This window comes from Camelus bactrianus, chromosome 22, assembly GCF_048773025.1.
Source record: "Camelus bactrianus isolate YW-2024 breed Bactrian camel chromosome 22, ASM4877302v1, whole genome shotgun sequence".
Taxonomy (NCBI): domain Eukaryota; kingdom Metazoa; phylum Chordata; class Mammalia; order Artiodactyla; family Camelidae; genus Camelus; species Camelus bactrianus.
In genome coordinates this window covers 5,743,903-5,757,070 of record NC_133560.1, presented here as the reverse complement: position 1 = coordinate 5,757,070, position 13,168 = coordinate 5,743,903, and the positions used below count along the sequence as shown (strand labels likewise).

General features: G+C 43.0%; 1 protein-coding gene across 5 annotated transcripts in view; it reads right to left on the bottom strand.

Moving 5' to 3' along the window:
• Positions 1 to 3,474: 3,474 nt before the first annotated feature.
• The window catches only part of MAPK9 (mitogen-activated protein kinase 9), a 46,212-nt gene continuing 36,518 nt past the window's right edge, over positions 3,475 to 13,168 (bottom strand). For 3 of the 5 annotated variants that reach the window (XM_074350106.1, XM_074350109.1, XM_045510007.2), the window contains 6 exons: positions 12,616 to 12,687; positions 9,251 to 9,433; positions 8,119 to 8,243; positions 6,934 to 6,997; positions 5,572 to 5,643; positions 3,475 to 4,218 (listed from right to left, as the gene is read on the bottom strand). In XM_074350106.1, the coding sequence (XP_074206207.1) occupies positions 4,076 to 4,218; positions 5,572 to 5,643; positions 6,934 to 6,997; positions 8,119 to 8,243; positions 9,251 to 9,433; positions 12,616 to 12,687 (659 nt within the window). In that variant the 3' untranslated portion in view covers positions 3,475 to 4,075. Of the gene's footprint in view, positions 4,224 to 5,571; positions 5,644 to 6,933; positions 6,998 to 8,118; positions 8,244 to 9,250; positions 9,434 to 12,615; positions 12,688 to 13,028; positions 13,101 to 13,168 lie in introns of all 5 variants that reach the window. The other 2 variants (XM_074350107.1, XM_074350108.1) reach the window with 2 other exon arrangements.

The following is a 13,168-nucleotide window of genomic DNA, read 5'->3' as shown; positions in this document are numbered from 1 at the left end:
GAGGGTGACCACTCCCAGGGCAACCCTCCCAATGCAGGCCGGTGAGGACACTGCCAGGCAGGGGTTGGAGAAGTGACTCTGGAGTTCCCTTCCAACACTCAAGCCCCTCGGCACAGAAACGGCAGAGCGAACAGCCTTGTTCACAAGGACTCCTGGGCCCCAAAGCCTTGGCTCTTCAAACCGTGAAGGAGCCCTGTGGGCCCTGAGGACACAGCAAATGGCAAGTTCCCTGTGGCCAGGACAGGCACAGACCTCTGAAATCATGGTCGTGTTCGGCTGCAAAGAGATGTTACCGGCCACTGCATCACTGTTACTATTGATTTTGTTACCAAAATATCAGTAACCTTACACTTAAATTCACACGACTAGCCACAGAATCTTCAGGAAAGCACGTATTAAGTCATTTTGAAATATTACCCCTCTTCCCACCAAAAGACTCCCACCTACCGACCCGTACTACTTACATCAATAAAGTAAAAGCATTTTAGCACCGTCTACGCTGAAAGCGGGAAGTGGGTAAGACGGAGAACTGGAACCCAGGTCAGTATCAGAAGAGATGCTTTCCTTCTCTAGAGACCTTTAAAGGTAAGATTGAAGCTCATCTATGTGGAATGATTCTAGTCCTTTTAAAAAGAGAAAAGACAGCGAGCCATTGAGGGCCCTTCTCTTCCTGTGGCTTCACGTGGCAAACGCCCTACAGCGCCTCGAAACCAGGAGCGAGCTGAAAGACGCTCACGCCACGCACAGGACCACAAGGACACAGCCGCCATGCGGGGGCCGTTACATGACACAAGGAGGGACGGACTGGCGGGTCCTCCTGGCCTCACCTGCTGAGGAAGCAACGACACCAGTATGCCGAATGCTCGCTTTCGTACTGCGTGCTTTGGAAGACTTAGATGCAGGAATCTGCAGAATATTTTCAGTAAGAGATCTACAGAAATGTTTTGCTTTTCGATTTAAAAACGTTTGCTGATGTTGATTGAAATGACAACACTCCGTCTACCTGTGTTCATGTGAAACCTGTAACCAGAGATGGTGGCATAGAAATCCAGGCAACTGTCACTTAGAACACACACACACTGGACGTGCTGTGCACTTCTCTTTTAAAATGTATTTGTATTATTTTCACCAATCAAAACACACACAGTATATTTTATTATAAAACATTAGGCAATGTTACTTCAGAGATATGCAATCTGAACGGTCACACCTGTGTTTACTACCAGCATGAAGCACCGGAGTTGTTACATTAGAAATTGACCAGACGAACTCGCACATCATTACCATGACTCACACAGCGTCAAATCCGGATTAAACCAGTATCCCATCCAGTGTTCCAACCACGGACTCTGGGTGTCAGTAAGGGGCCCGGCCGAGGGCTTTCCCCTTTCAGCACTGTGGCTCTGAGTCTCCCGTCCCAGAGGTAAGTGCAGAGCCCTGTTCCACCTCCTGCTTCCACAGCAGATCCACACTGAGCAGGCTGTGTTTCTAGAATGCTCTCCTACTCTCACAGACTGTCTGCTCTCTGGAACCCGTGCTTGAAATCAAGACCCGACATAGGGAGGCAGTCATTTCCTTCCTGACTGAAAACTAAGTCAACAAACAAAACAAACCTAGTCCAGATTCCAGGCTAATAATAAATTACCTGGTTTATAAAAATATGTGTCCAAAATAGTTACTTCCAGGGTTGTGTACAATATAAATTACAAAAATAAAATAGAAAAGATGAAAAATTGATCAGATTTTTCAGTTCTTTCTCCAACACCAGCGTTTATCCACGGAGAGCAGTTTGAAGCCACCACACTGCACCAGGACCCCAGCACGTCTCGGCTCGGGGGGGGGGGGGCTCTGACGTGGGGTGAGGTATTTCTACGGAGCTCTGCTGCCGGCAGCCCTGGGCCTGTCCTGGGTGCACTCACCGCGCTCTGATGGACGGTGGCCTTGGCAGGAAACCCATCCGCGCCATCACGAACTCCACCCGTGAATGCACAGAGGAATGGCTGAGCAGAAAGCCCCTCTGTGTGGCACCCAGCTCCATGTACACACAGCTCCTGGCTGCACGTGCCAGCACCCAGACTAAGCAGGGCCTCACCGGACCCTCAGCACCCCTGCGCTGCAGGCACAGAAGCCCAGGGCACAGAGCGCATTTTAGAAACTCTCCCCCACCTTGTATTGTTTTTCTTCGTAAAGACAGATTTAGTAAAGTCTTTTTAAAGAGCGTGTATTAGAGAGGAGGACATTTGAAGACATTTATGTATGTATAATGACAGCTTTCTTCACTAAACCACAGGCCTCCAAAGCCAAAATAATCCCAAGCCATGTAGCAGGTGTTTCTGCCTCAATCCGAGTTAGTATTTCTATCTTACAGTTGAATGTGTCTAAACCTCACAATACAGAACTCTTTAGTATTTCAGTATTAATTTTGTTCATCAAGGGTTCCAGTTTCCAGTGATAAGACCAACCAGTAAGACACAGCTGGTACAGAGAGAATCCTGTATTTTAGGTAATATTTATAATAAACTTTCTCATCAAATTCCTCCTCAAAACACATTCTATAGAATGTGAACAATGCTGACCCAATAGCTTCCAAAATAATTAAACACAAGATATGAATTTGTGGCAGAATAAGCTAAAGGGAAAAGCGCCCCGAGCACAGGGAGCCAAAGCGTGACCCTCGTGACTCCACTTCTACAGTGACACTTCAGCACTCGGCGCTTCAGTGAGTTCTGAATAAGCTCCGTGTCAGGAGGTCTGAAAGCATCAATTTCAGGTGAGCAGTTTTAAATCAGAAAACATTCCACAGTTAGTCATTACTCCTCAGGACATTGCCTCCATATCCCTTAGAAGACCTTTCCCAGAACATTCACGGACTTCCCTTAGGAAAAGGAAACGCCTCCCCGAAGTGGAGGGCAACCACAAACAGGCATTCTGAATCAGCTTGCTTCCTGAAACAGGCCAGAGGGGGATGCATGTGGTTTCTTTCAGAAAAGAAACAAAACTGAGTAAGAATGCTGTGTTGGATGAGAGAAATGCTGCCTTGTGAAATCACGTCTCTTACCTCGAGGGACAGAAGGTAAGGAAGGACCCAGTCTGGCCTCAGGCGAAGCAAGCACTTAGTAACGACAGCAACCATCCTTAGCGATCACTGCAAAGTTCTGCTCTACCAGCAGGTGGCGGGTTCAGGAATCTACACGCCATCACATTATTGACACTGGGCACTAGGGGGCTGACGAAGTGGGTGAAGTTCTAGACAGCATTCCCTATTAACCGTAAGTCCAGAAGACCAAGAAAAAGGAGAGGGCGTAGATAGGATTTTAAAGTTATACGTGTCTTAAGCAGCACAAAACAAAACTTAAAATCTTACCATGCAATAAAGCTGAACGTACAATCACCCAGACTAAGACAATCCAGAGAAAACAAAGTGTCCTGGTTTTAGCAGTGGTTATTCTCAGCCCCAAACATGACAAATTTAAGAAAAGTTACATTTTAATTTATTAAATAGATTTAATTATATTCCTTCTGAAATACAAAAGAAAATAATTCATACCCTAAAAGAAAGTAAGATGTGATAATATGATGGCCAATTAATACACATAAATCTGTTTTTTCTGGACAGACGCCAAATCAGTGAAGAGGATTAAGAGACAATTCTAGAAGCAGCACTACCTGGAAGATTATTTGGCTTTTAAATACTGATTTCCAAAGTGCTAGAGGGCAAGTCCAAGCGAGCACTTGCGGTCACATGCATGTAAGTCCCAACAGTTACTGTGGACGAGAAACTGTTACTATTACCACACAACTTAAAAAAAAAAATCACCTATTCTAATTGCTCACCTGAAATGATCTTGAACAAAATCTCTAAAAGTGTAATTTGCGCTTTTTTCTTCAGACATAATCTGCTTTACTTTATAATCTAAGCAAGGCAAGCCTAGTACAGCTGAGTAGGGGCAAGGCATCGTGTTTCTTACATGCAGAACATGGAGTTTTTCTATTTGGTTCCATCAACTCCCAAGCATTTCAGGCCCATGGAAGCGAGAGTTCCTTCACTGATGACAAGCTTGCTATTTCTAACTTATCATCGACAACCTTCGAGGGGTCCCGTCGAGGCGTCCAGACTGCTGTCTGTGTCTGAGGCCAGTGTCTGCTCAGTGGACATGGATGAAATGTCATTGATAGATGACGACTGAGAGGGAGTGGCGTTGCTACTTACTGCTGCATCTGTGCTAAGAAAACCAAATATAATAAAATCTGAGGCACGACATTGCTGCAAATCCAGGCAGTGAGACTTCCGGCCAGTTCTCAGCTCGGTCCTCCTGCAGTTCCCTACACTACCTGTCAGCATACGCAGGGAGTTAGCTGCCTGTATATTTTGATTTTTCCTGGAGTCTTTCTTTAGGCTCAGAATCCCAAATATTCCTCTGTCTTTCCCTGTAACATTCTCTTTTTCTTCTCAGTGGCTAAACATCATATATGTACTCCATGTATTATCATGTTAACTAAAAAAAATACCTACTGGTTTTAAAAAGATATTAAAAGAAAATTGCTAAATTTATCCTAAAACTATTCAAGTGTCACCAGATATTTCATTATAATCATAAAACACTTAGTCCAGGGAAAAAAGCATCAACCTTTGGAGAATTCTTTTGCAATAAAAATACCTTCTAAAATAAGAACTGCATACAAGCAAAAAGATAAAGAGAAAATTTAGCAGACTCTTGCTCATTTTACTTTTGCTTTCTAAATCCCCCAAACTGACACTTTAATAGGATTTAATAGGATGAAACTCTCCTATTTCCTACTATCTAAATTTTAGTCTAGTTTGAGTAAAATTAAAACATCCAGGCTCTCAGAGATCAGTGATACCTCCATGCTTGGTTAATTCATGCTGACATTACATCAGCTCTAGACCCTGGATACACGTGCCATGTTGAATATAAAATTCAAGAGTAAGAAGTAAGCAGCGCACTTCGTACTCACACGTGCGTGCGCGCATGTGTGTGCGTGCTTTCCAGTGGGCGTGGAGGTGAGAAAATAAATACAACTAAAAGAGGTCTGTTTAAGGAGGAACTCTCCGGGACACGAGTTAACACCATATGTATTATGTGTCTAATAATCATAAAGTTACCTAATTGTTAGTCAGACTTCTACTACTAAGCAGATCAACTAGATAGATGGGAGAATTACAGGAGCAATTCTCTCAAAAGTGAACCAAACTCTACTTTATCTAGATTCACCTTCGTTTTCTTTTTTAGCTGGGTGGGGCCGGTACCCAGAGGGTCCTGCACACTGAAAAGCCTTTAAATTCAATTTCCTTATCTCTAAACAGAACTGACAGCAGCTGTTGCAAGGATGAAACAAGAGTGTTTGTAACAGTTAGTTTGCTGCCCAGCTCATCAGAAAAATGTTAGCTGCCACCACCTGGACAAACCAAAAAGGGGACGACTACTGCACACGAGGAGTTTTCAAATCCAACACTGGCCAAGTGGGCACGTGACACCCTGCTGCGACTTACAAAAACCCAACAGGGAAAGAAGAATGTTATATAATCAATCGATTAAAGCAATCACTAACCTGAAGGCTGATCCTTTACAACACCATTCTTGCTTCTTTCTTCCCAATCCATGACTTCTTTGTAAATTAGCTCTTCAAACAGAAATGCAAGTTAAAATGCTTTATCAGTTTCTTTGCAACTCTAAATCCTGCTTCTAAATCAACTGGAACCACTCCAAGGGCACTGTGATGTGTTATTTTAAATTGTGATAGACAGTTAATTCAGTTTACCTATACCAAACCAAAACATCCATGTTTGATGCATTTTATTTTTTTCAACCTGACTATCCAGGCAGCCAAAAGTGTAGGGTAGTTCTGGACCGAGAGAGAGAGGGGACTTGGGGAGAGGAGGTGAGAGGAGGGGAGGGAGAGAGGGAAGCACCAGCAAAGTGGCTCTCACAGAAGAGTTTAAAGCAGTGGATGTTCTCACACCTGTTTGCAAGTGTTTTTCTCCATCATTACCTGTGGTTCTCCAAATGTAACCCTCCAGATTGGCCAGAATTAATCCAAGTATCTAAGGTTTTTCTTGGCTTCAACCTCAGTTTTCCTCAATTTTCATTTGTAATAAAAACGAATTACCTATTAAGTAAGCTAATAGGGGGCTCCAAAAATTTTGGTATTCGTGAAATAAAATTAGCACATTGCAAGCACTCAGTGAGGCCTCTGGGCCACGTGTTGCCCAGGCGCGTGGCTGTGTGCACGCTCTGCTGAGTGTGTGCACACGCAGGGCGTCGGTATCCCGATGTCCCAGGGAAGGGGGCCTCGGGCAGGACACACCACCACGCTTGACCTGCGCCAATCACAGTTCCCAATTACTAGTGATTCTGCTTCTTAATGAAAAATTTTTGGTTCAGCCTGTTTATTACTGCTTTAGTTCATTGTGGGTTGTTTGGTTAATCTTATAGTGGTAATAATAACTATTTGCATATTTTTGATCTGCAGTTTTCCCCAGACTCTCCTTTAAAAAAAAAAGAACACGTATATAACTACATGGATTACAAGAGCAGCAGGGGTTTGCGTGACCCCAGCGGGGTCTCCCATGTCTGCTTTATGGGGGCCTGTGGATGGGGGTAACTGAACATCGTGCAGCATGTTATCAAGGTGAGTGCTATACAGCTACTGAGCTTAGCTTACAAGCCAAGACTGCACAATGCAAGACTGCGTGAAAGCCTTTACTTTCTCTTTTGAGATAATATTCAATTCATACATGCTCCTCTCCAATTCTGTTATTTTCAAGTTTTTTTTCTGCTGGGAGGTGGGGAGAGAGAGGGGAAGTGGGCTGCAGGGTCTCCTGCCCCTCCCTTAGGCTATTGTCAAAGCGCGAAAAGCTGCCCCTGTTAAAGGAATGTCATAAGGAAAGGTTGAAATAAATTCTGTCTTTACCTTTCCATTCTTCGATTGCATGTTCTCTTTCTTCCAACTGGGCATCATAAATTTGAGGTGGTGGCTGAAAATTAAATTACAGATAAAATCAACAGTTAAAAAAATAGTGATGCATGAGGAAAAAGGTAGAATCACTTGTAAAACTTCTTAAATACTTATAATAGGAATGTGGTTTCATTCAATATATAGTTTATTAAAGATTTCTTCATAAGTATGATATTTACATCAGTTTCAGAATCAAAATAATTAAGGAAGAATTAACCAAAACAAAAATAGAGGTATTATGGTCCTCTTAATAATCACACTCTAAGGACAACTGCCCAAATGTAATGGTAAAATTGGCAATCGCAGGCTGCTTCCCAGAGACCCCCCCTGGACACAGCACTGTGCTAGGAAATACAGAAGCCGCAGAACGCACTTCAGGTTTACATTTTTTCCTGTGAGGACTCCCAGATTCAATCCCCAATTCATAAATGGCTGTTCCAAAACTTTGCTTAAAATCACGTGTTTGTAAATTGGATTCTTTTCATACAAAACAATGGTTAAAATGGTGGTTAAATCCATAGGCCAAGACATAAAAATGTGTTCCACTGATGGCACAAAAGAAGCACGCCACTGTGTGGCGATGGCACTTGCCGCTAAAGGTCATCCGCACCAGGGCTGCTGCAGAAGAACACACAGGAGCGTCCAACTCTGAAGTGGAGCGCCCCCCGCAGGTCCCTCTAGGGAGGGACGAGCACACTTGTGATTTTCAGCACGTTTCTCTGGCCTGGCTGGGTGCCTAGACAAGATGACGTAAGAAGGCCCAAGGCCCGGGTACACAAACGGATGCTCAGAAAAGGTGCTGCTATGATCACACGTCATCACCTGCATAAATGAAGACGACTTATATCAACACAGCAAAGCACGTCCACGCCGAGGTACTCTGAAGGGAGCTCCTGTAACAAGGGTCCCAAAGGGGCTGCAACCCCCATCACACGGCCTTGTTGTAATCCGGATTTCCTTTACATACAGGACTTGCTCTCTTTTTTTTTTTTTTAACTGAAGTATCGTCAGTTACACTGTGTTAATTTCCAGTGTGCAGCACAACTTGCTGCTCTTATGTAGCCATTCCAGATGGACAGGAGACCCCGGGAGATGTGTGCCCTGCCTCTGCACAGAAGTGTTTTCAAAACAGCTGCTTACCGCTTCTGCTTCGGCCGGGTCATACCAAACAGTAATGTAGGGGTGACGCAGAGCTTCGTCCACAGAGATGCGCTTGTCGGGGTCGATCACTAACATTTTTGACAGTAAGTCTCTGGCTTGACTTGCTAGGGTGAAAACAAACAGTAGATTAATAAACTAATGCTAATCAGAAAAATCACACAACCAAGAACCAAATGCGACAGCACAGACAGAACAAAAATGTATTAACTTGAGACGTTTTGGACAGGTTCAAGGTGATTAGAGTCTTCTTCTTTAAGAGTAGGTCAAGCAGCCACTTTCCCTACAAACCAGGCTTTTAGATGTGCTTTCAGCCTCTGAAGCCGGGAGGGAGGACAGGCCCAAGGCTGAGGAGCCAGGACCAGGGAGGTGCAGGAGCTGAGCTGAGGGTGGCGCTGCCGAGAGCGCAGGCGTGAAGCACAGGCCAGCGCTTTGTCTTGATGTCGTGTCAAAATGAAATTAGGACAGACCTTTTAGGCCACGCAGTGATTTCATACTTGCACAGTACAGAGCACTCCACAGATGCCTCTGCTCTGCCTACCTGTATACAAAGGTGGCAATATACATTTTGCAAAAAATAATTCTAGAGATTAGTAGTTAGAAACCCCCCCCCAACAATTTCAGTGACTCTGCAGGCAAAGGAGGGCTGGGGCTTTTCTGACTGAGGCACAGTTTACCTTGATGTGGAGAGAAACAAATCTCTTCTTTCCCTTAAAAAACATTTTAGTGATGGGCACAGGGAAGGGGAGGAGGAGCCTTTTTAAACTGAGCCATAACATGGTCTGAGTCTTCAGCTGGGCCGGGTACTTTATTCAGGCACTCTTTACATCTGAAGGCTGAATTCCAATTGCTATAACTAGCATGAGTCTTTCAGACTGATGTAAATGTTTTGATTCTGACCAAAGGCTTCAGTTAAGTCATCTTACTGAGGACAAAACTTCTGGGGCTTTAAGCTTTCTTTCCGAAAAGCCTTCATTCTAGCCTGCAAACGACTTTATTTGAGGGTTTCAACTGTTTTGCCTCCCAGCGTCCACAGGTTTGAGAATGCAAACATGAAAAAGTGAAGGCTTCACCCAGATTACGAAGACAAGGACAAGAAAAGAGGGTATCTTACTCTTAATTTTGTCTCGCTCAGATTCTGATGGGAATATCCAATCTGGAAAGAGTTCTTCAAATTTGATTCCAGGATACTTTGGCCTGTTTTCCACGTAATTCCTCACAGTTGGCTGAAGTTTCTTCATGAAGTCTGCCGATGGTGTTCCTAGCTGCTCAATAACTTTATTCCACTGATCAATATCTAAGGAGTCTCTTGAGGAAAATACAACTGAAACGCCTTATATTCATGTTACGTAAAGCATCACCATTCAGAGAGCAATTTAAATTATCTTTATACCTAGCAACAGTTAACTAACCAGGCCACCCCACTGGGTCAGCAGAAGCATTTTGTTTTGTATTTCTTTATTTAAAAAAAATTTTAATGGAGGTACTGGGGATTGAATTCAGGGCCTCGTGTGTGCTAAGCATGCGCTCTACCACTGAGCCTACCACCCTCCCCCTCTCCCCCCCAAATTTGTGTTGTTACTAAAAAAAAATTTTTTTTTAGCAGAAGTATTTTGAAATACCATTCAAATAAGGTTTGGGTTTCCAAGTTAAGACCATTTAAAAAAACTCTGCATCTTTATAAACTCTGATCACAGTTTACTAAATCAATACAATGAAGTCTATATGCCTTCCCATTCTAGGTCAAAATAAAGTTATCTTGTAACTAAAGAATACCTATGACTGAATGTTTTAACCGTGAAATTAGATAATTACGTGGGCAAATTGAAATCAGCTCTCATACTGAAGCTCCCTAAGGTAGAGAGATCCCCCTAACTCCTCAGTTTACAGCTGGAAGCCAGCCCTGCCAGGCAGTCCTGGTGGCATGGGGCGCACAAGGCAGGGGCAGGAGCCAGGGCTCCGGGCTTTCTGAGACCTCGTCACATCCGGTCCCACTATAGTGGGCTTGCACGGAGCAGCGGCAGCTTTGAGAGGTCGGTCGTCTGTTTTACTTGGCGCTGACCATCACTGCAATCGAGGAATGTGTTTTATTTCCTTTCAAAGTATGTCACCTGGGTTTCAGGCTCCATTGTGCCTTAGACACTCATCAGGTGTTGGGTGGGCAGCCTCCCTCAAGTCCCATCTTCCTATTTATAAACTGTACCCAATACCAGCTTTGCCTCTCACTGGGGGCTTGAGAGAACTGGCATGAAGCATGTGTCAAGTGATTCTGAAACCATAAAAACTATTCGAGAGAATGCAAGCCAGGGGAATCAAATGAACAGTGACTTAAAAAGTGACTGAGGTATGTCTCAGAAAATGAAATGATGTCACTGTGAAAGAACCAAGGGAACAGACACATGTTCCTAAAAGACCCAAAGAGGAGGTCCTCTCACCTCTCACAGTACCTCTCTTCTTGCTGGTGCACTGTCGCCATTCTGCTCTCCCCTGGAGGTTTTCATCACCAATCAAATATGATTTCTTTCCCTCCCATCTTAAAACAAAAGCCACTTTCTTTCGGCTGAACATCTGTGGCTTAGCTACCGTTTCCATTTGCAGCAAAAAAAGAGTGGTCTACACGCGTGTCTCGAATTCCCAGCCTCTCATTCTCTTATCAGCCTTTTCTCCTCTCACCTCATGAACTCTGTGCCCTTCAAGGTTGCCAGTAACCACCCCTCCATCGGTGGTCAGTTCTCAGGCCTCACCTTTTTGACAGAGTCAGGGAGCCTGCTCAGAAACCTGCTTCCTGGCCTCCAGGCTCCGTCGCTTTCTGGGAGGGGCCAGGCCAAAGCTTTCTCTTCCTCACACGCCACATGGGGACAGGAGGTCCTTTTCTACCCCAAGTGACGAATCAAAAGCAAATCTCTGAGAACCACAGTCTGGTTTCCAGAATCTTTTTCTATCCTAGTAGCTTTTAATCTATTGTTTGGAAAACTTGGCAAAATTGTCTTTGTAAAATGATGTTAATCTCTGTGTGTGTTTTGAGAATGACACTGGGTGACCTTACATATAAAATTACTAATTACTCACATTGCAAGATGTTAATATGTAAATTAAGAATTTAAAGTCACTTAATGCACCAACAATTTTCCACACTTTTCATTTCTGTACTTTGTGAAGGAAACAATAAAAAAAAAAAAAAGCAAGACACAAAATGAGTAAGAATTGAGTCAAACTGAATGTTAAGTAGATACTTCTTAATTATTTTTTTTTAGAATCCATCAACTTTTCCCTTTTTAAGTGAGTTTATTTGCAAGTTAAAGACCTCCTTATTTACAGTTTGAAACAACTGAATCTAAGGTAAGGCTGTGGGAAGTTGCTAGAAAATTTATTAGAACAAAATAAAATGTTGCATTTAACTTCACACAGAATCTGTGATGTGAAAAATGTCAAGGCAGGTAAATAAAATGACAGGAATAAAATCTTTTCATTCCTTGTTGGTGTTGTGAAGAAGTTATATTACAAGAAAACCACCCTCATAAAATTATAAAAAACTAAAATTACTTTGATAAAACACATACAAAACATTAAATGCTCAGCTTCATTTCTTGGGAAGAGAACCATCAATCTGCCAACAGACAGAGACCACTTTAAGCTTTCATAACAAAACACAAAATCAAAGACCAACAAAAACAGCAGGTGGTTAGAACACAAATGAAAAACAGGATAAGTGAAGAACCATGTTAGGGTAAAAGATACTGAGATGGAAGAGTACGAGGAATATGAGAAAAGAAAGCTGTTGCGATGATTATGTTATCCATTCTCCTTTATGCTGTGTCATTAACATGATTTGCTGACCATAGTATAAGTTAATTTTTTGCATTTTATGTTTATTTAGACTTCCCCAGTGTGTCACAAAATAACCTTGTAAGTGGATCTTCTGAAATTTTCTGTAAGATGTCAGCGGAGTAACAAACAAACAAAATTTAACATTATTGTTTCCCACAAACTTTTCACTTTAATCTTTTTCATTTATGTCTTACGTAGTGTGCATCAGTTCTTACTTTGGGGGGAAATATTTTGCATCCTGATAACTAATAAAATAGTATTGGATCAAATTACACAAGGATACTGGCCTATTAGATCTAGACAGCAACTTCCTAGATAGTTAAAGTAACTGAATGAACTAAATAAACAGTATTTTCATTTAAATATCAGAATACATTTGTCAGAGTAAATAAATGTCTTATAAGCTATTCTGATAAAATTAAGAACTAATATAAATTGGCTTAACTTAACTCCACGCTTCAATAAAATTGTTACAGGTAGTCAAGTAAAAAAGAAGACAGAAAATTGAACCATTTGGCTTGTGACACTAACTTAACAAACATAATCGAGACTTCCCCAGAACACAGCCTAGAACCGCGACACGTTCCTCTGGAGCGCCCGCCGCCCTCGCTGTCTGTGGGGAGCACGGCCGGGGAGCCCCGGGAAGGATACGGTCAGTGCCTTGGAATATGACACACCCTTTCACCAGCTCTCCCATGATGCAACCCACTGACCAGATATCAACTGAAAATAAAATGAAATGATAAAATTATGAAGTGCCATGAACAAAACAAAGGTGAGGAAAGGAATTCTAACAGGGCGCTAAACACACAAATATGGAAAATAAATTGCTAGCTAAGGGTGGACTTTTCACACCATGTGAAAGATTGCTGACCTCTGTTTTAGCCTTCAGTTTGCAGCAATATGGGCTTTTAATGCCCAAATTCCAATACTTCATGGCTTTAAAAACAAACAAAGCCCCCCAGATAAGAAGTGCCTGTCTCCACAAAACTGTTCCCAGATACACGCCCGTCCCCGCCCCCGGCCTCCGTGGCCAGCGCCGGGTCTCTCCCTGTGAAGGATACAGTCTCTTCCTGGGAACAGGACTTTATGGAGGACCATTTCTGCCATGATGCACCCGACAGACCAGATGTCCACTACCAAACACCAGGTGATTAAAACCAGCCAGAGACCCCCACACGTCTTTTCTCAAACCCCCTCCCAA